Source organism: Aspergillus mulundensis, assembly GCF_003369625.1.
Source record: "Aspergillus mulundensis strain DSM 5745 chromosome Unknown scaffold_3, whole genome shotgun sequence".
In the NCBI taxonomy this organism is placed as follows: Eukaryota; Fungi; Ascomycota; class Eurotiomycetes; order Eurotiales; family Aspergillaceae; genus Aspergillus; species Aspergillus mulundensis.
The window spans coordinates 807609-827892 of record NW_020797891.1 but is presented as its reverse complement, the minus strand read 5'-3'; the positions used below and the strand labels follow the sequence as shown (position 1 = coordinate 827892).

The 20284-nt window shown below is 52.3% G+C and overlaps 8 protein-coding genes across 8 annotated transcripts; 3 read left to right on the top strand and 5 right to left on the bottom strand.

Moving 5' to 3' along the window:
• Window positions 1-133: 133 nt before the first annotated feature.
• DSM5745_04031 (uncharacterized protein) lies at window positions 134-2332 on the bottom strand (the record flags this gene model as incomplete). The annotated part of the gene is made up of 6 exons (XM_026746047.1): window positions 134-874; window positions 935-1296; window positions 1342-1367; window positions 1416-1458; window positions 1516-1845; window positions 1900-2332. The coding sequence occupies 6 exons, from the start codon at window positions 2330-2332 to the stop codon at window positions 134-136; spliced, it is 1935 nt and encodes a 644-aa protein (XP_026605043.1).
• A 1432-nt stretch (window positions 2333-3764) lies between these two features.
• DSM5745_04030 (amidohydrolase family protein) lies at window positions 3765-4848 on the top strand (the record flags this gene model as incomplete). Its single annotated transcript, XM_026746046.1, has 2 exons — window positions 3765-4066; window positions 4134-4848. The coding sequence occupies 2 exons, from the start codon at window positions 3765-3767 to the stop codon at window positions 4846-4848; spliced, it is 1017 nt and encodes a 338-aa protein (XP_026605042.1).
• A 549-nt stretch (window positions 4849-5397) lies between these two features.
• DSM5745_04029 (uncharacterized protein) lies at window positions 5398-8118 on the bottom strand (the record flags this gene model as incomplete). The annotated part of the gene is made up of 2 exons (XM_026746045.1): window positions 5398-7150; window positions 7211-8118. The coding sequence occupies 2 exons, from the start codon at window positions 8116-8118 to the stop codon at window positions 5398-5400; spliced, it is 2661 nt and encodes an 886-aa protein (XP_026605041.1).
• Window positions 8119-9342: 1224 nt separating this feature from the next.
• DSM5745_04028 (E3 ubiquitin-protein ligase MARCH) lies at window positions 9343-10325 on the bottom strand (the record flags this gene model as incomplete). The annotated part of the gene is made up of 2 exons (XM_026746044.1): window positions 9343-9477; window positions 9528-10325. The coding sequence occupies 2 exons, from the start codon at window positions 10323-10325 to the stop codon at window positions 9343-9345; spliced, it is 933 nt and encodes a 310-aa protein (XP_026605040.1).
• A 378-nt stretch (window positions 10326-10703) lies between these two features.
• Window positions 10704-11753, top strand: pre8 (proteasome core particle subunit alpha 2; the record flags this gene model as incomplete). The annotated part of the gene is made up of 5 exons (XM_026746043.1): window positions 10704-10747; window positions 10798-10817; window positions 10870-10920; window positions 10975-11577; window positions 11635-11753. 5 exons carry the CDS (start codon window positions 10704-10706, stop codon window positions 11751-11753), a joined length of 837 nt encoding a protein of 278 aa, XP_026605039.1.
• A 2859-nt stretch (window positions 11754-14612) lies between these two features.
• Window positions 14613-15898, bottom strand: DSM5745_04026 (uncharacterized protein; the record flags this gene model as incomplete). Its single annotated transcript, XM_026746042.1, has 4 exons — window positions 14613-14792; window positions 14840-15444; window positions 15490-15542; window positions 15597-15898. The coding sequence occupies 4 exons, from the start codon at window positions 15896-15898 to the stop codon at window positions 14613-14615; spliced, it is 1140 nt and encodes a 379-aa protein (XP_026605038.1).
• Window positions 15899-16292: 394 nt separating this feature from the next.
• DSM5745_04025 (MOSC domain protein) lies at window positions 16293-17828 on the top strand (the record flags this gene model as incomplete). The annotated part of the gene is made up of 2 exons (XM_026746041.1): window positions 16293-17637; window positions 17728-17828. 2 exons carry the CDS (start codon window positions 16293-16295, stop codon window positions 17826-17828), a joined length of 1446 nt encoding a protein of 481 aa, XP_026605037.1.
• A 168-nt stretch (window positions 17829-17996) lies between these two features.
• On the bottom strand, window positions 17997-19787 carry DSM5745_04024 (nucleobase:cation symporter-2 family protein; the record flags this gene model as incomplete). Its single annotated transcript, XM_026746040.1, has 2 exons — window positions 17997-19483; window positions 19529-19787. The coding sequence occupies 2 exons, from the start codon at window positions 19785-19787 to the stop codon at window positions 17997-17999; spliced, it is 1746 nt and encodes a 581-aa protein (XP_026605036.1).
• Between the last annotated feature and the right edge of the window lie 497 nt (window positions 19788-20284).

Genomic DNA, 20284 nt, shown 5'->3' with positions numbered 1-20284 from the left:
TTATCCATACAAATACACCGGGTATATAACTCTCGGAAAGCCAAACGTTCTCATGATATATCGTATACATTCGTAACTCGTCAGACGTTAACCGTTTCTTTAATAATGGTGTCATGTTGAGGTCAGAGTCAGATCAGACCAAGCCAACCCCAGCCAGATTCTCAAACGAGTAATCCCGCTCATACAGAATCTCCGGCTGCACATTTCTCCTCAGAACAAACCTCTTGAAGAAGAACGGGATCTGACGCAGCCCGTACCGAGCATGGAACCTCGTGCTCACGGAAAACACCTGGTCCAGCTCCTCGAGCGTCTTCCCCTTCGTCTCAGGCATGAACATGAGTATCAGCAACCACCCCACAATGCACCACCCGGCGTACCAACTAAACGCGCCTTGGTCCTTGAACGCGATCCGCAGTGACGGCCACGTGATCGCGAGCACAAAGTTGAACAGCCATGTTGTTGCAGTCGCCAGCGCCATCCCGTACGACCGGACGTACAGCGGATATGCCTCTGCGGAATATGTAAAGGGGACTGGACCCTCGCCGACGGAATAGAACACGCCGAATAGGTATGTTCCTAGCGCAGTGCAGCCGAGGCGCGCGTTATTGCCCGTTTCCTCGGGGATCCAGAAGCTGAAGCCCGTGAAGAACATGGAGAGCGCCATTAGCGGGAAGGTGCTTAGGAGGAGGTTGCGCCGGCCGAAGGTGTCGATGGTGTAGACGGCTGGAATTGCGAACAGCCAGTTTATCAGGCCCCAGCCCAGCGAGGCGGTTAGGGCTTTGCGTTGGTTGGAGACGGTGAGTTTGCTGTGTTCGCTGGCCGTTTGGAGGAAGATTTCGGAGCTGTAGTAGGCTATTACGTTGACGCCGCAGAACTGGATACGTAATAATGTTAGCTGCATATGGGATGCTAGAGGAGTTGGGATGCGGCGTACCTGCTGCATGAACATGACAATCTCGGATGCGACCATGGCCCGCCGGTTACGCGGGACATTGATCAGTTCTAGCAGCTTGTTCTGGCCCAGCTTCATGGAGTTCTCGGCTTCAAGCAGTGTGTACATGTAGTACATATCGCGGGCCGCCTGGACTTTGTTGAAGCGCAGACTGCACATTGACCGGTATGCGCGGTCGTACAGATTGCGGGACATATACCAGCGCGGTGACTCGGGGCACGTAAAGACAAAGCAGCAGACGATGACTGCGGGGAGAAGAGCGGAGGCCAGCATCAGACGCCAATTTAGGCCAACGATGCCGGAGGAATCAGGGACCTGGAAGAACGCTAAGTCGGCGGCATATCCTGCTCACGTTAGCCCTATCTCGCTTGACGTCGCCAAAAGCCTACCGAACATGATTCCAAAAGCCGTCCACCTGGAGTCTGTTAGGTGATACTCTAGTATCTTATCTTGAAGGACTTACATTTGCCACTGCATTACCAAGGCGCCTCTTATGGCTGGAGGAGCTGTCTCACTGTAAGAACTTGTTCGACCGCATTGAACGCTTCAAGTCTTGAGCTCACCTGTCTCCGCTGCATAGACCGGTACTGTTGCGGACTTCGGACCGATTCCAAAACCAAGCGCAAAGCGGGCGATGAACAACGACCACCAGGTATTGCAACATCCTTGCCAAAGACATGTCGTCGCCGAGAAGATGCAAGTGATGAAGATAGTTCCCCGTCGGCCAAACCAAGAGTTGAAGGGAACCGTCAGCCAACACCCGACAACAGCACAACATAGGTACGGAGCGGCATTGACCAATCCCGATATCCAATTATGTCTTGAGATGGTCTCGTCTGCAATTCCAAACTGATGCTTGTAGAAGATCTGCGCGCCGTTTACCACGGTTTCGTCTGACAAATTAGTCTCCGTACTGACACTCGGTGTAGTTTGACCAGCCTACTTACCCATTCCCTGGACAGCAGCTGATAATGAGCACAAGATGATAACTAGATACATTGTCCAAGGTTGTGACCAGCGGTGTTCAAACTCATGTCGCAAAACCTCGAGTTCTTGCGCGGTCAACCCAGGGACGTTTTCGAACTTCTCTGGCGCCTGAGCCAGCATCGCCCCAATTCCAAATGCCCGAATATCGCCCTCTTCGCCAATGTGGTTTGTGATGGCAAAGTTGATTCCCTGTCTGCGCAGCTCTTCATGCGAGTATCCAGCAAGCGGATTCGCCAGTTTCGCATTTAGGTTCCGACGAGCACGCTCTGCAGCCGTTGCGATTGCGCGCCGAGGCACGAAGCTGTCTTTTCGCTCCGGCGCATACTCCACATTCTCCGCTCGAGGCTGAACGAGGTCGCCCAGAGGGCTTCTTGTAAAATCTTTGCCTTCCATATGCGCGCGCGACGTAGTTGCGATAATGTTCGGTGGAGAGTGGATGGCGCAAGGCTGGACCGTCTATATCAGAGCGACAAGACCTCGCCCATCGAATGACACAGTGACATGGGCGGATGATCAGCGCCAATCTCGGAGATCGGATGACGCCAGGCTGGGCTCATCAAAGGCGAGAATAAACAGGCTCGAGGCCTGCTACCCTAGGATTCTGGCGCTGGCACAGACAGGCACGGACAAAGAATAAACCTTAGCCACGCGGGAGAGCAGATGGGCACGTCCCACCGGGTTTCACACACAGGGCAATCCTTTCACTTGTCTTCGCATGCGTAGATAACTAACAAAGGGTGCCACCACCACGTGTATCTAAATCAAGCTCGTAGGGCGCTGGACAAGTAAGATAGAGATGAAAACGGTCAGAGATCTCCAGATTCGGAGAGAAGACATTGTGAGATGAGACGGTGCTGGCGGACGCAGGATTAAGTGAGTGCCCTGAAAGCAGCCAGTGCCCCGAACGGGCTGAAGGGCACGAGATGACCCGGCTCGTTAAGAACCGGGCGATCATTCGCTCGCAACATAATTGCTGGTGACAGCGCTTGGTCAGTGATCGTCAAGCTGTCGTGATTGGAAGACGGAAGAACAGGTGCAGCTGGGAAGCAGTGAGATTCGCATTCTGTCCAATAAGACTGCCATCGATGGCGAGAGGCTGTCTTCAGGCCGGAACTGGCACGGTCGGGCTCAGGCCCGTGGCGGTGGACTCGGACTCGAACGAAAACAGCTTGTCCCTCGAGCAAGAAGCGGAGGACAAAGACAGGAGAGTCGCTAAGAATAGTTGATTCGATTCGTGTTTGGGTGCGACAGGTCGGGAGGATGGACGCAGACGTCGCAGAGGCCAGAGTATGCGGCTGCGCTACAGTCCACTGTCACCGTAGCCTACGCTAGGTAGACGACAGGTCGGACTCGGTTTAGTTGCTTTTTCTGCTTATTCGATAATCGGATAAATGCTTGCGCACAGCTGACTAGCAGGAGAGTGCTGGTCAATATTGAATCATTGATACCAAGACTTCCCCAGAGGGCCCAGACCCGCTCTTATCGCTCTCCATGCGGGGAATCGCAGGCGGTTATGGACTGGCAGGCGGATCGACCGCCAGCATTCGGATGCTGTTCCGGACATCGGAGACGACAGCTGGCTCAGCAGCTGGCACTGGCAGCTATTGGAGAATAGGGTAGATTCATACGGGGTAGCTCACCTTCCGAAATGAAGTCATCCAACTCTTCCCTTCCTAGCTCTGTACAATCCGATCGGAACCCGGCACGTTCACCAGATATATAAACCTCCGTCCACAGTGTAACCATCCAATCTCCACGACACTCTCCTAATCTCCTGAGCACAATCCCCTCAGCTGCCATTGCTTTAATTTGAACAAAACCCAAGATGCTCGGCAAAATCGCCCTGGAAGAAGCCTTTGCGCTCCCTCGCTTCGAAGAAAAGACCCGCTGGTGGGCGTCGCTCTTCTCCACAGACCCCGAAACACATGTCAAGGAGATCACGGACATCACCAAGATCCGCATCGAGCACGCAGACAAGCATGGCGTCGGCTACCAGATCCTCTCTTACACTGCCCCCGGTGTCCAGGATATCTGGGACCCGGCCGAGGCACAGGCGCTAGCCGTCGAGATCAACGATTACATCGCGGAGCAGATCAAGGAGCGGCCTGATCGATTCGGAGCATTTGCGTGCGTACCTTCTCCCCCAAAATACTTCTTCTACGCCTGGATAGATGAGCCAAGCTAACACACGCAGAACCCTATCAATGCACAACCCGCAAGAAGCAGCCACCGAACTCCGCCGCTGCGTCGAGAAACACGGCTTCCTCGGCGCCCTGGTAAACGACACCCAGCGCGCCGGGCCCGACGGCGACGACATGATCTTCTACGACAACGCCTCCTGGGACATCTTCTGGCAGACCTGCACGGAGCTCAACGTGCCCCTCTACCTGCACCCGCGCAACCCCACCGGCACAATCTACAACAAGCTCTGGGCAGACCGCAAGTGGCTCGTTGGGCCGCCGCTGAGCTTCGCGCAGGGCGTTTCCCTACACGTCCTGGGCATGGTCACCAACGGCGTCTTTGACCGCCACCCCTCCCTCCAGATCATCCTGGGCCATCTGGGCGAGCACATCCCCTTCGACATGTGGCGGATAAACCACTGGTTTGAGGACCGCAAGAAGCAGCTGGGTCTGAGGGAGACGTGTAAGAGGACGATTCGGGAGTACTTTGCGGATAACCTGTGGATTACGACGAGTGGGCATTTCTCGACGAATACGTTGAAGTTCTGTATGGGGGAGGTTTCGGCCGATCGGATTCTGTTCTCTATTGATTATCCGTTCGAGACGTTTAGTGATGCGTGCGAGTGGTTTGATAGCGCGGAGTTGAACCTTGTGGATAAGGCTAAGATTGGGAGGGAGAATGCGAAGAGGTTGTTTAGGTTGGGGGCTTATAAGGATTCGGAGGCTTGATTTGGCTTGATTTGGTGTTTACTTTGACCTTACTTCTGAGACGAGATGAGCTTGTCAAAAATCAGAGAGAAGTGAGATGACCAAACAATAGCGGAGTATGGATTATGCGTAAGGTAACCTAAAGGGTCCAAGGGCCAAAGTATCCAGCGAGGTTCTATCCAGGAACAGTGGACCAAGTACCTTCAGACTTGTTAGCCCTACATGACCGGCCCTGCACTGCGGCCCAGTACATGATGGCCTCCCAAAAGTCAAGCCATCAGTTCCATCTTCCTTCATTCCAAGGCATCGACCATGGTCCCGTCCAATTGGGCCATTGGCCGAAGCGGATGATAATAATAGCGATCATGCGTGCTCGGGGGGATGGGTTCTCCGAGAGAGATTTTTGTTTTCACATGTTTTTGTCTTTTGTTGAGTAGGACACTTTTTTCGATGAGTTTTTGTTTTTTGATTTTTTTTTGTGTTTTTGTTTTCTTTTCGGGATAAGATATAGCGTTCGCTTTGCCTTGACTCAGCTCTCACTCTGAGCTTAGAATTGACCTCATTCACACATCAGAAGTGAGAGTCCTGATGGTGCCCGCGATAAATAAAAGCAGAGGGCGAGGCTTCACGTTCGTGGTCACGGTCTGACGAATTGCCTCGACGGGTAACAGGACGCGGCATGGGAATCGGCATAGCGACACGGCGAAGCTGAGGACGAACGGCAACAACGCGAAGGGGACGGCCAGTATTCTCATCCTCACCCGCTTCAAAAGTGAAGCGCGGGTACTCAGGCATCGGCGGCAAGATGGGCGAATTGTTGTCATCGCGCTCAACAACTCGCCGCTGCGGTGCCGAGACCGCGGGCTGTTCCTGTGCCTGACTATGGTCAAGGATAGGATACTGAAATTGGATGACTGAGCGCGGGATCGTGGAGAGGGAGGGTTGGGGACGAGGTTCGGCGAAGGAAGGCACATTGTTGGCAGGGTCCTCATATTCGCCATTGTCGATGGAGTTTTGGCGGCGCATGTGCGCTATGGCTTCGAGGCGGGCTGTGAAGGTGTTCATTGGGGCTTGAGGGTATGCGTCCTCGTGGTCGTGCGGAAGCCAGTCGCTACCGTTATCATCAAGGTCGTTTGCAACCGCATCTTCGGCGGCGTTGAGATCCAAGATTTCACTGTCCATATCATCATCATGCTGATGCTGCTCCGGCTCCTGGGGATGCTCGGTGTGAGGGAGCTGGACGCTTACAGCGTGAGTGGTCTCATTTTGACAGGTGGGACTGTGTTCCTGGAGACGCTGGTCTAGGAATGCATGGCGGGGCACGGGAGGTGGCTGGACATCATCATGTTCAGGAACATGCTGGGCGCGCTCTGAAAGAGCAGGTTGAGATGCCTCGCCGTTCGCCCGACGGATTTCGTCCCAACAACGGTTGAACTCAAAGCTGGACATGACCTCAGTTGGGGCGTATTCGGTGTCCGAGTCATTGAGATTGTCACCACTGTGATCAGTGCGATGACTCCCGAAGCTGGAGCTTTGTGCAGCCATCGTGTAAGAAGACTGGGAAGAGAATACATGGGATTCTTGAGCTACAGTGTGCGACGATTGCAGGTCACGACGGTAACTGCTCGGTATTGGGATAGGACGCGCCAGGGTAGCTGGCTCGCTGGTTGGACTCACAATGAATGGCGAGGAACGGTAAACCAGAGGAACATCGGATGGTCCAAGACGCTCATGGGTCGTTCGACGACGAGGCTGTGACCTGGGGACCTGGGGGCGATGCAACGTCCTGTCAGCGGAGCTGCGTTGATGAGAAGGCCCATCGCTAACGCCATGAGCGTGATCTTGTGATTCGTTGCCTGCAGGGTAAGCCGTCAACACAATAGGGTTGCGGCTCTGGGAATCGTGGCGCTCAGGCGTAGTCTCGGCTTGAGCGTCACCAATGATAGAAGCCAGTTCTTTGTGGATTTCGCTCTGATAACGCTCGTGCTTGGGCTCACAGGGAAGGTAGGCTGGCTCGTTGATGGGCTGGCCGTAGGGATCATCTGTACGCGCCATCTGGTCGACGACAGGGCGGATGAAACGGTCACCAATATCGCGATTGATTTTTCCGAGGACCTCATAGTCACGAACCATCTGTGCAATCATGTTGTATACCGCATTGAGGAGATATGAGGACCGCTGAAGGGTCGGAGGAATGTTCGGGATGTGTTCGACAAGGAAGTTGTTATACATGACGTGGAAGTCATCGTACAGCCAAATCTCGAAAAACTCGTTGAACAGCTCGAAGAATGTCTGCTCACTGGGCCGGGCATGCTTGAGGTACCTATCAGGTCGGTACTAGAGTTAGCTCAGGTGCCGTATTTGAAAGGAGCAGAAAACCTACTGAATGACGACCTCGGCCATTCCCTTGAACCGATCCAGGAGGGTAAGTCCAGGTTTCGCGGCGATTTGGGAGATCACGACTCGAGCATGTTCTGCATTGTTCCTCTCACGAAATATGAGCCCGCCAACAACCGACAGATACTCAATTATCTTCGTGGTGTGATGGAAGACCGTTTTCATCTCCTTTTCGGTGGTATAGCGAAGAGGATCTTTGGGGAAGCCCTTGCCGCGGAATAGAATATACTCCATGTGCATGATCATATCAGTGACAGCAATAAACTTCCTGCTGAAGCTCCTAGGAACATCTTTTCGCTCCTTGAGGAAATGATCAATCCGCTCACGGATAGCGCGCTTGTGTGCTTCATGCTCAACGCAGAAGTGATCGTGATGAGACACCTCGGGACATGGGTCGACACCTTCAAGGGTGAACATGGAAAATCGGCTGCGAGCAGTCTCTTCTTCCTCGAGATAGAAAGCTGGCCCATGGATTGCAGTAACGTGATCGTTGATTTCGTTCATGCGTAGAATCTCTTCAGCCACTTTTCCCAACGCATGCTTATAAGCTTCCTCCTGAGCCCTATAGGCAAGATCAGGAAGCTCAGTGCTCGACTCATCTAAGTCGGGAAAGGGCTCCGTAGAGATCGTGGAAGCACGAGAACGGGGGTGCAGAGGAAGGATGGTGTCCCCCTCGCTGGTCATAGAGCTCTCGGACGAAGTAGTAGTGACCACCTCGTTCTGAGTGTTCCCATGCTGTTGTCCATAGTGCTGAACTGGGAAAGAATGAAGATGAGTTTGCTGGATCTCTTGCTCCATCGAGCTATCGTCTTCGGGCTCATCAGGTATAGGGGACAGAGTAGGAATTGCCGCTGCACATCCCCCAGATGCGCGTCTGGAATACGGCGGAGACATGACCGATGGGACGTAGAGGAACAGCTTCAATGAAGAACGAAAGAAGTTTGTAGCGATTGAGAGTTTTGCTTTGAAGCAGGAAAGAAAGTATGGAGATAGGGTTAGATGAACGGCGTCAAGGACAGAAAGAGTGTTTGAAGTGCGAAGTGCAAAGAGGGAAAGTTCTGAAAAGTGCAGAAGATCATATCATTGACATGGAGAAGAGATTTCTCATGAAGATTTGTCTCTCTTGCCTTTGTGTTGCTCAGTATAATTCACGCATCTTCCATTTCTTAGCGCCATTTGACCTGCAGGAGAACCTGGAACACCAGGCAGAAACGGATTTAAGAGGAGATAGCTTTGATTTCCGCCAATGAGCGTGAAGTTGTGTGAAACAATCTGTCCAGCCTTTTGATACTCCACCTGGCAAGGGCCATGGGCCTGTTCGTGAAGAGCGCATTGAGGGTCTAGACAGGCCGTCTCAGTGAATACCTCGAGTGAGTCAATGATAAAAAGTGCTGAGCCTCAAGATGACTTGTATCAACCTTCCACCTGCAGCCAAAAGAGAAAAGGGCAAGTTCGCAAGACCGGAAAGAGTCGAGGGGCTTGCAAGTTGATAGGGCCTGAGACTGAAGTCGACAAGTAGGTAGATCAGAGATATGCACATGTGAATAACTGCGAGAACCAGATTGCGTCGAGCCCACTTGTAATATCAAAGATATCCTTCACCGTGGCTTTGCAGACACTCATTCCCAGCCACTTCTGCCTCAGGACTTTGCTCTAGAATATTCGCTGAGGATAGTAGTATGGAGACGTTGAAGGAGGAACATCTGACTGCAACTTGTAAGCACTGGAAGCACTGAGAGAACGCTAATGAGTCTGAAGGTCTGTCTGAACTGAGATATTCATTTCTAGTCCATTTCACTAAATAACAAATGATGTACCGCACCTCAATCGAAAACGCTCGTAGCAAGAGCGCCGTAATGGCGAGAGCGCCGGAATGGATCGAGTTTTGCAGTTCGACCCTCCCACAAAGGATACCTGGTTTGACGAGGCAGAGGGACAGTAGGGAACAGAACGTTCCCAATAGTATCTACCTCCCAGACTCCTCTGAGGTTAAGAGGGACAGTGTCGTTATTCGCACGTTGACTAATTGGCACGTCATTGAGAGGAGCGTGACAACTTAAAGTTGTGCGTTGTCGGCATACATAATTGCGCTAAACTGGAACCCAGACCAGCAACCAACTACTCGGGATTCGGCCGGGTTTCCTTTGCAGCGTCTATTTCTTCCTCATCATCAGGCGACGGAACGTCTATCACACGCCCACTGGCCTTGTCCAACGCCAAGCGGCTCCAGGCCCTGACGCCTTTGTACACAGCCTACCAGCGGTCAGCGGACGTCGAGAAACGGTTTAAATGGGGAGTCATACCCAGAAAAAACTGGCGATACCGATTACGACAACAAGCCAACGTATAGAAGACATTCGATCTCTTCCGGTGTTGCCGCGACCACGCGCAATGGCGGACGATCGTACTGAGTACCACGGAGCAAGCCCCCAAAGTGCCTGAATGAAACCTAACAGTCCTAGCGACGTCATTCCCTTTAGAAAGTGCTCGACCCAGGTGGGCTTTTTGGTGCCGGCTAAGCTACTGCCTTCCCAGAAATCGCCATAATATACCGTCTCCACGGGGTCGATGTAAAAGTTAATGATAGGGTCAGCAATGAAACCAAGCAAGAAAATAGTCAACATTAAGACGAGGGTAGTCAGAGCCACCTGGCTGAGTGTGCTATTAATCCAACGCGACCAGGTGAGGCGCTCTAGCCGGTATCGAAAGCCACAGGTCGGGCAATTGTAGAAGCGTGCATTATCATGACTGGAGAGTCGCCAGGTCTGAAGGCAACCCTCATGGACATAACGGGATGAGCCTTTACATTTGCACGGTTTGAGAAGACGTCCGAGCTCTGGATCTTCAGAGAGATACACGACTTGAGGCCCGCGCTGGAGGAAGCCAGGCACATGTTCCGAAGGGGGAACATAGGTTGGAGGCACGGACTCCAGGCAAATGCGACAAAGGCGATCCGGATAATGTCTCTTAGGAGATTCAGAGGTAGCACCTGAGTCACCAGCGTGCTGGGTATCTTCAGGGTTCTGATCTCCCTCGGATCTTGCGGAATCTGTTGGCAAGTCCGTAGGGAAATGCCACGTTGGTGTATGTAACCCTTCCATGGTACTGTCAAGTCAAGGTGGCTTCATAGTAGGTTCATCAGATCAGGCGGTCACATGGACGGCAAGGAGAAGTAGACGTGATGAGCACCAACGACAATCAAGTTCAAGGAAGTGTGGGAAAAAACAGAGAAAAAAGCAAGAGACGAGAAGAGACGAGACGAGGTTTGAGTGGGCGAGTGGAGATGGAGGAGCTCCGAGGTACTGCCACCGCCTTCCGCTTGAGGCCTGGTACACTGACCTGAGCTGAAGGCTCCAGGCTCACACGTCAACCCGCCAGTGCTATCCTCCATTCCATCTCCGCCATCTCTGCTCAATCTCCTCTTCACCTCTCCATTCGTTCTGTTACTTTGGAGCTTGTTGAGGTACACAAAAGTTGCGATGGCCGACAGATACTCTTTCTCCCTGACCACCTTCTCCCCAAGGTAAGCGGAGCTCCAATGACGAACCACCACAGCTGCTAACAATCCTCCAGCGGGAAGCTCGTTCAGATCGGTATTATCCCAACTTGCTCTCATCAATTCGAACGGCCATACTAATCGATTAGAATATGCATTGAACGCGGTCAACCAAGGTGTAACTGCCCTTGGAATCAAAGGTACGGTCAACCGATCCTTGACTACGCTATACAACTACTAAACGCTCATTGTAGCTACGAATGGAATCGTTTTGGCCACCGAAAAGAAGTCCTCCTCGCCCTTGATCGACCCTCCCTCTCTCTCCAAGATCTCCCTCATTACACCCGACATCGGCATGGTCTATGCCGGCATGAGTCCTGACTACCGAGTGCTCGTCGACAAGGCCCGCAAGGTCTCCCACACCGGCTACAAGCGCATTTACAACGAATACCCACCGACCCGGATATTAGTGCAGGATGTTGCCCGTGTCGTCCAAGAGGCGACCCAGTCCGGTGGTGTCCGACCATATGGTGTTAGCTTGCTGATTGCGGGTTGGGACGAAGGCATTGAGCCCGAGACAGCTCAGGCTGAGAAGGGGGAGGAGGAGGAGCCTAAGAAGGCCACCGGAAAGACAGGAGGCACCCTGAAGGGAGGCCCCAGTTTATACCAGGTCGACCCCAGCGGCAGCTACTACCCTTGGAAGGCGACGGCCATCGGAAAGCACGCCACGAGTGCGAAGACGTTCCTTGAGAAGCGTTACACCGAGGGCCTCGAGCTTGAAGACGCCATCCACATCGCTCTGTTGACCTTGAAGGAGACAATCGAGGGCGAGATGAATGGTGACACGATAGAAATTGGTAAGTTTTTAGAAAGACACTCTCACATGTCGCAACTGAAGCTAATTGTCGCGATAGGCATTGTTGGCCCTCCCGCCGACCACCTGCTCGGCTACGAAGGCGTCGAAGGAGCCCGTGGTCCCCGATTCAGGAAGCTGACGAAAGAGGAGATTGAAGACTACCTGACCAGTCTATAAATTATTCGCACATGTTGATCCAGTCGAGACTTGTAGCATAATAGACGCCTATTGAGTCTGACAAGATTTCCACGCCTCTTCTCCCCTACATTGTGTCACCTAGTCCCGGAGCGTCGGCTCCGCCCATGACCATATGAAGCGCTTGACAGCACGGTTGAAACAAGCCACGCCTAGGATCTCCCATAACAATCTAAAAGACGACGAAATGGACATGCATAGTGCTTCCTTCAACAAACAAGCAACCTCCCGTAACATCATAGCGCAGTGGCTTCCACAGTAGCAGTCTACATCTAACTATATCACAAAGAATCAACCATGAACGACCGAACCCAGCTCCCTGCACCTGCACCTGCCATGAATCGATGCACACCGTACTCTCTACCCTAGCTACTATCCTTGACTGCGGCCCTCGCCACGCCCTCTAAGCGTACATGTAGCACTATCCCAGTTCACGGAACCGGCTTTCTACATATGTTACACCGGTGCCAGGTTGATAGCCGGGGGCTCATGCCATTGCCATGGCACCCTGGCCACTACAGTAGGTGGTGGTGCCTAATGCAGTGTGGTGCAGCAGACTCTCTTCCCACTCCCTGCAGCTTTGTGTCGAACTTCCTCGTGTTTTTGGGGTTCTTGAAAGGGTGGGTTACGCAGAAAATCCATGGTGTATTAGTTGACCCTGCCATGAATTACTTGGAGATTCTAGCCGAGTACGGAGTAAGCCTTCCTATTAGACTCATTACTGGCTTTTGAGATGTGGCTTCGCATGCCCTAGTCCCACTCGACCTACCTCGCCCGCCGTCACTAACTGGCCAAAGCTGCCCAGGTATAACCCCTGTCGCTCATGCCTGTTCTTCATCAGCCCCAGCTTCTAAAAGCCTAGCCAAAGTTTGTTTTGATTGAATCATCCATGACTATTGATAACCCCGGATTCGCCCGCACACGCCACAAAATTTCGTATCCGTGACCTTGTCACTTTGTTTCAATGATCTGCAAGCGATGCCCTGCGCTTTGTTGGGATTACAGGAGTGATAACCCACGGCATGAACCCTGCCGTTCTAGTCTAGTTTCCAACCTCTAGAAATATATGCATGAAAGATGACATTCAGTGGTTCTGTACGACATCATGACCCTGAGTCATTGTTGCGCTGTTTCATCGTCGCGGCGCTTCACTGGAAGTCTGGAACTGACCTTCGCTTTGGGCTCGTGGTGTTTGGGTTCGGGACGAGTGTCGGTTGATCGCCGCTGTCACCCTGTGTCTCGAATCCTTGCTCTTTGTTGTTTGGCCTCGAGGGGGCGTCTATAGGCAGAGACCTGGGCATGGAGAGGCGTAGGTGACGGTTCGAGCCCTAGTCAGCATTTGCCTTTGCTGTTGCAAGTCTCGAGGGAAGTTCCACGTTGTAATTGCTGATCTCATTGTTTGCTTGCAATTTGGTTGATGGATACTGGGGAAAGAGGGGACGATACAGTGGTCCGTGTGCATTGTATTATTATTCTGCGCGGTATAAAGGTAACCCAAGACAACGTGGCTAGCGATTTGGTACTTCTGCGCTTGATAAACAACTCAAGATTAGATGGTGGGTGCTTCCCTTCAGGCGGTTTTAAAATCCTCTATGTCGGGACCCTTCTTCCTGATGGCAGGGGCCGCATTGGGTTTCCTTTCAAATTGCCCTGATGTTGACTCAAGTCCAGATGCAATCACGTCCACAATATGGTGTCAATGTCTCAAGACATTTATGCTGGAATTTCGGGGTCGCTTACGGGCGAGGATAGGAGCGAACCACTCTTGGCGGTTCTGACGATTTTCATTGCGCTTTCTTGTTATAATGTTCTTGAACTCGTGGTTCTGGTGCTTTCGACTTTTCGGCGGTGGAAAGGGCTATACTTCTGGAGCCTTCTGATCTCTGGACTTTTCGGCGTCCTGCCGTACTCGCTTGGCTTCCTGCTGAAATTCTTCAGTAAAGTTGATTCGACGTTTTCTGTCAGTGTACTCACTATCGGCTGGTGGACGATGGTGACGGGCCAATCTTTTGTTCTGTACTCCCGGTTGCATCTGATGCTTCGAGATGAGAAAACCCTCCATCGCGTGCTCTGCATGATCATTGCCAACGTCTTTCTTCTGCACGTGCCAACAACCATCTTGACGTATGGGTCAAACGTCGCCGCCGAGCAGCCTTGGATTGTAGGCTACAACGTCATGGAGAAGATTCAAATGACCGGATTCACAATCCAGGAGGTCATTCTTTCCGTACTATACGTCTGGGAAACAATCAAAATGCTCCAGCTTACCTCCAGTCGCGAGAATCGAAAAATAATGCATCAGCTGGTGGGGATCAACGTGGTGATTGTCACCATGGACTTGGTGCTGCTGGGAATCGAGTACGCCAGCTTGTACGCGATCCAAATCACGCTGAAGGGGGTAGTCTACAGCGTGAAACTGAAGCTGGAGTTCGCGGTTCTCGGAAAACTCGTCGATGTTGTGCATGGCAATAAGCGCACTGGTTTCAGTGGGAGTCCAATTCATTTAGGTTCCTTCCATCAGGCCACCCGACCCCCAGGTAGCGTCTCGGCGGTCGCGCACGGTGGAATCAACTTTGCTCGCAGCTCAGTCACGAATACAGCTTCTAGAGCTCATTCATGTCAAACAAATATTGAAGTGCCGGAGGATAAGATCCTGGCAATGACTGATCTCTCAACCTGGGTTGAGCGACGCCCGCAAGACGAGGAAGTCTGAGGTAACCAATATTTCCCCCATTCGTTCCAGGTGTTTGGGCATCCGCCAAATGCCCTATGAATGATGTATATATACCGGTATATAACCAATGAAGAGACTGCAACATCTCGGTTGATATCCGTAGAGTATTACTCCTCAAGTCCGTCGTCGTCAACCCATCCGTAATCAGCGTCGGAGTCTGCCTCATCCTCACTATCAGCAATTTCGTCCACTTTGCGTTTCCTCTGCAGGCTTGTTTCCGGCGCCTTGTCTAGATCCTGAGCAATTGTACCGGGGGACGGATGGTCATCCAAAGCGCGCAGGCCATTCTGTTCAATGTAAGCCAGTGAAGTATGGCAGAGATACGCAGTCTTACCGTCTCAACCACAAATGGTATGATGTTCTCCGCCGCCCGTACAGCCAGCATTCTACCTGATCTTTTCATCACCTCCGCAAAGCGAACACTTCCAGAAGTGGTTTCTCCAGAAGTGGTTTCAGTGGCTGGAAAATCACGATACAAGACGAGGCGAGTGCTTATACTGCTCTCCCACGCGCCACCGGCTAATACCGGGCATAGTGTGGCACGCGGTTGACCTTTGATTCTGGTCCGAGTTTGGTTGATAGCAAGGACCGCCATATGGTGTGTTGTTGCTAATTTTATTAGCTGATTGGCTAGGTCGCTTGTGATATTCGCGTTCCGGTTCATCAGCCATTGAACCTGCGCTTTATCGACTGGCTTGGACTGCGCAAGACGGGTTTTTAGTTCCGTGGGGTTCGGGAAATACGATGCGAATGGGCCTGATGCAGAGTCGATAACTAGTAAACTGCAATCCTCGGGTGGAAATCCTGATGGGCAATGAAGTAAGAGCGCAAGTAGGTGAGGCAAAGACTGAGCTCGGATGTGAGTCAGGTTCTTGGAGGATTCGATCCTCCCCTGTAGGATATCGCGCAGACGTAGCCTGGGTAGCGGAGAACCAGTATCTAGGTTTGATTAGTGTATGTCGTCGACTGATAAAGGAGGAATACCAATCCAAACCACCTTGCCCCCGGCCCTAAGAGCATTCGCCGCTATGCTCAGTCTATGATCACGTTAGGCTCGCGGTTCGCTCGTGCTGGTGAACAGAACAACATACGCTAGAGACGTCTTTCCAACGCCAGGTGGCCCAAATACCTCAGTCACTTGACCACGGCGGATTCCGCGCGAATTCATGGTGCCATCTTCCTCTGGAGATGGCGGGCTAATTGCTTCATCTAGCTGAGGCAAGCTAGTTGAGACGGCACCAACATTGAGAGCCGCTGATGCCTGCAGATATTGTGATGCAGGGAATGATACAACAGAACCTGACGTCGTTAGAGCGAGCCACCAGCCGGTGAGGGAAGGAGCGTAGGTACGGAGTCTCTGAGCCGCCGGGCTGAGCAGCTCTTGCGTGTTCATCTTGACAATGTTCAATCGAGCATCTTCTTTTACAAAGAGGCTAATGAATCAAATGTGTTTTTGTATGTGCAAGGCCAGATTATTGACTGCTGAGCTCAAGGCCGCACTTTACTCCGTACCCAGAATGGAAACCATCTCAACCAGAGCCACGTGACTGCTTCGGGTCTTGAGCCCCATACTAAGCGCTAGTCCCAAAATAGCCTGCGGTTACAGCCAATAAGAGGCAGCCATACAGATCTGCATCTAAGATTCAAGTCTTCAATTCACTTTCGACCTTAACCAAAGCTACCAAACTTCTACCACGTTTATATATATATCATCTCCCGAAGGCCGGAGGCCATGGTTTATCTACCGCATTGCAACTTATCTGAGGATTGCCTACCTACCGCCAAAAATGCTGCAACTACTCAACCAAAACGGCATCCTAACGAGCGCCGGGGCCATTCTCACCGTATCTACCGCTCTGCTTTACGCCGTGATTCAATCTATTGTCAAGAGTACAAAGCGTGCACCTAGGGGTTGTCGAAGGCTAGGCCTCCCAAAAGGTCAAAGCAACCTCTACGACGAATTTGACTCAAAGTACAGCAGTGGCGTGCCAGAATCCAGTGCAGACGAGCAAGGCCTCCCAGCATGGCGTGTCAAAGCACTCTTCACATACCCGATCAAGAGCTGCACGGGCGTGGAACTCGTGGAGTCCGATGTTGTGTCAACAGGATTCGCATTTGACAGGCAATTCTGCTTCGGCGAGCTAGACGAGACAAGAAATTGGATTGCGAGAACGCTGCGCAATAAGGGCTTCAACAGACTCGCTCTCGTTCGTCCGGAGATCTGGGTTCCGGATCTTGATATGCAGGGGTATAGTTATGATCTTGAGGAGGTGAGATCTGGTGGCGTGATGGTGGTATACTATCCCCGTCCGAGTTCAAGTCCTCGTCACGGTGCTGCTTGGAACGCCATATACTCAACCATCATCAAGACCGGAATGTATTTCGGCCTCATACCAAACGAAACGTCATTTATCGTTCCTCTCTTCCCATCTACAGACTCTAAAGGCCCAAACACAAACCAAAAGTCTGGCCTCCCCCTCACAAACGTCAAAATCTGGAAAGACAACCCGTTAGCTTACAACTACGGGCAGTACATCCCGTCCTCATTCCACGACTTCCTGTCCGAGGAGTTCCCCGAATCTAACAACAGCACGCGCAACAAACACAGCTCCGCCAGCATCAAAAACCGTCAAGTCACTCTCTTCCGCGTAAACCCCTCGCACCCCCGCGAAATCTACCGCAACGCGCCCCGAAAGGAAGAACTAGGCTTCCAGCCCACAACGGGCTTCGCGGACGCTTACCCAATCCACATCCTCTCGCTGTCCAGCGTGCGGGATGTCAATGCGCGTTGTGCTAAGGATATCCAGCATCTGAGCATCCGCCGGTTCAGAGCGAATGTCATTGTCCAGGGGCCTGCGGCTTTTGAAGAGGATGATTGGAAGGTTATCCGTATCTCCCCAAGCACAGTAAAAGCAAAGGCATCTGGTGAAGAAGATAACGATGGTCAGGAGAAGGAACTAGTGATCCACACAGCCTGCCGCACAATCCGGTGCAAACTGCCCAATGTCAATCCGGACACAGGGATTCGGCACCCGTCTGAACCGGATCGCACGCTGAAGAGTTATAGGAAGATTGATCAGGGCGATCTAACGAATGCTTGTTTGGGGATGCAGGGGGTTCCAGCTGTTAGAGGTGAGTTTTGCTTATGCTTATCTCCCCGTGCCAGAGGATATGGACCGAGTTGTTTTTTTGTTGTATTATGTGCTGACAATGTCGATTTAGAATCACGCATTCGAGTAGGTGATAAGATTTCCGTTGTGGAGACTGGCGAGCATCGTTATATCAAGATGTTGGCGCCGGGGGAGGTCGTGGAGGGGGTTTGAGCATTCTTTGGCGCTTGATCTCATCTCAAGGCTCAAAGCTCTGTATCATCATTTGCATCCATGTGTCATGTAGATAGAGTAATATGTAATCTCATAATATGTTCAGAAGCGGGTATCTATGTATGTAGAGCGATATCTATCTATGTCTAATGCATGTGAGATAATGAATCAAGCCTTTAAATTTTGTCCAGAAGATTCAGGCTCGCTGCCCTCCTGACTGTCAACCACAGTCCTGACCCCCTCATCCTGATCTTCAGACTCAACAACATCTTCCTCCAGATCCTCAGGCAGGATCAGGTTAAGCAGAAGGCCCAAGAACCCCGTGATGGCGAATCCATTCGCCATGACTAGTTCAACCGCCTGCAACAGCCCCTCAAGCGCATGGTTATCACCGCTGTACGTAAAGAAGTACGAGAACCAGTCTGGCACGAGTGTAGCGGCCATACCAACCGCAAAGGAGGCTGTGAGGATGAACCTGTTGCGGCGGGTCCAGTCCACGCTGCACATGATCCTCACGCCTGAGATTGCAACAGAGGAGAAGAGGAATGTAGTCATGCCGCCGAGGACGGATGAAGGAATTGCCACCAGGGCAGCGGCGAACTTCGCGAAGATGCCCATGATCACGAGGAAGAAGCAGCAACAGTAGCCGGCCTTGCGGTTTGCGCAGCGAGTGAGGGCAATGACGCCGTTGTTCTGAGCGAAAACGGACATCGGGGTGATGGTGCACAGGCCGGCGAGGAGGCATGTTATACCGTTGCCCAAGACGCCGCCTTGGATGCGGGAGTCGAAAGTAGCGCCCTCGACCTGGAGGCGGGAGACGTCGCAGGTGGCCGTGATGTCACCGATGGATTCCATCATAATGACCATGTACACGGCGAGGAGGGGGAGAATAAGCGGCGCATAAATTGTAAGTGGAAAGGTTTTAACCCAGATGAAGGAGGCGACAGGAGCGGCGTCAATGCCGGAGCGGTCGAAGTAGCCGCAGGCAGCGGCGACAATGCAGCCAACCAGCAGGCCGACGATGACGGCGCAAGATTTCATGATGGGGGATCCGAAGCGCTCGCAGAGTATGATTGTGGCGAAGACTAGAAAGCCCAAACCGATGAACTCGGCACTACCCCAGGGGAGTGCGTGGGGGGCGTCAGCACTGGGACAGAGGGCGCCGTTGCCCGGGTTGTTGCTGCAGGTTCCAGAACCGCCGGCCCAGTCCTTCATTCCGTTAGAGATGAGACTGGCACCAATCAGGAAGACGGTTGGACCGGTTACGATTGGCGGGAAGAGGGTCTTGAGCAGCCTGCTGCTCATGAAGGATAGGCCGATTTCGAGGAGGGAGCATAGACAAGAGGTGGCTAGGAGCGCACCGTAGCCTTTTGGACAAGGGAGTCTGTTTCCCGAGTCATCGACTGGACAGTATCCGGTGGAGTACATCTGGTTAAATGTTCCTGTTGCGACAGTGATTGTTGCGAATGAAGTTCCTACCACCGAAACCAGTCCGGTGCCGACGTAGTAACGAGTCTTGTACACATGTAGGCGGAACATTTGGATAGCAGACAAGAGCCCTGATACAATCAAAGACGTCGAGACAATGTACTGCGACTCTTCAGAGCCAAAGTTGGCACCGGATGAACCAGCTAACTGAATAGGAGGAGTGATAACTAGAACGTAAGCATGCGTCAACCACTAAGAACAGGTATAACTACCTCCAGCAAGCATCGCCAGCGCATGCTGCAAACCTAATAGCAAAGCCAGAACAACCGGGATCTTGTCTTCAAGGCCGAAGAACGGAGCAGCTCTCCTCTTCTGCTTCATGAAAGGAAGCCTTGGTGTGAAGAGAAAGGCATAGTCGTAGTCACCAATCAGGCCGTCTCTCGTGGTAAAAGAATGGATAGCTCGTCGCACGCGGTCCTTGAATGTCCTCTTGGGGCTGAGGTCTGGCCCGATCTGGTCTGGGCCGTCCATGATGTCGTAAAAAGATCAATATCGAAGTATCATGCGTAAGATTGTGAACTCGCGGGGATTGACTCCTTTTTCCTGGGGAAATTGACAGGCTTAGAGAACGGCACGACCACGCTATATAGATTGAGCGCGACTCGCCAAGGTAATGATTTCGGAGGCCGTGAGTGAAGCAATGAGTAATGCGAAACGTTATCGCCCGGAGCTGAAAAGAATCGAGATAAGCCGTTCGTCTGAAAGCGCCCCAAAGCTTGTCGGAGACAGCCAAGCGAGGCGGGCGGCGCCGAGTCTGCGGCCGAGTCTGCGGCCGGAGTCTGCCACGTTCTTGCGGAGGAATGCTTGTTCGCTGAATCACTACTGTCAAGGCAATGAGCTGTTCTATCTCAAATCCTAATGCGTTCTTGCTCAGCAATGCGGGGGAACATTGGAGTTACACTTTCAAATCGTTCAGAATTCCAAGCACAGCCAATCAGACAATGTCGTTAGTCAAGGACTTTGCTAAC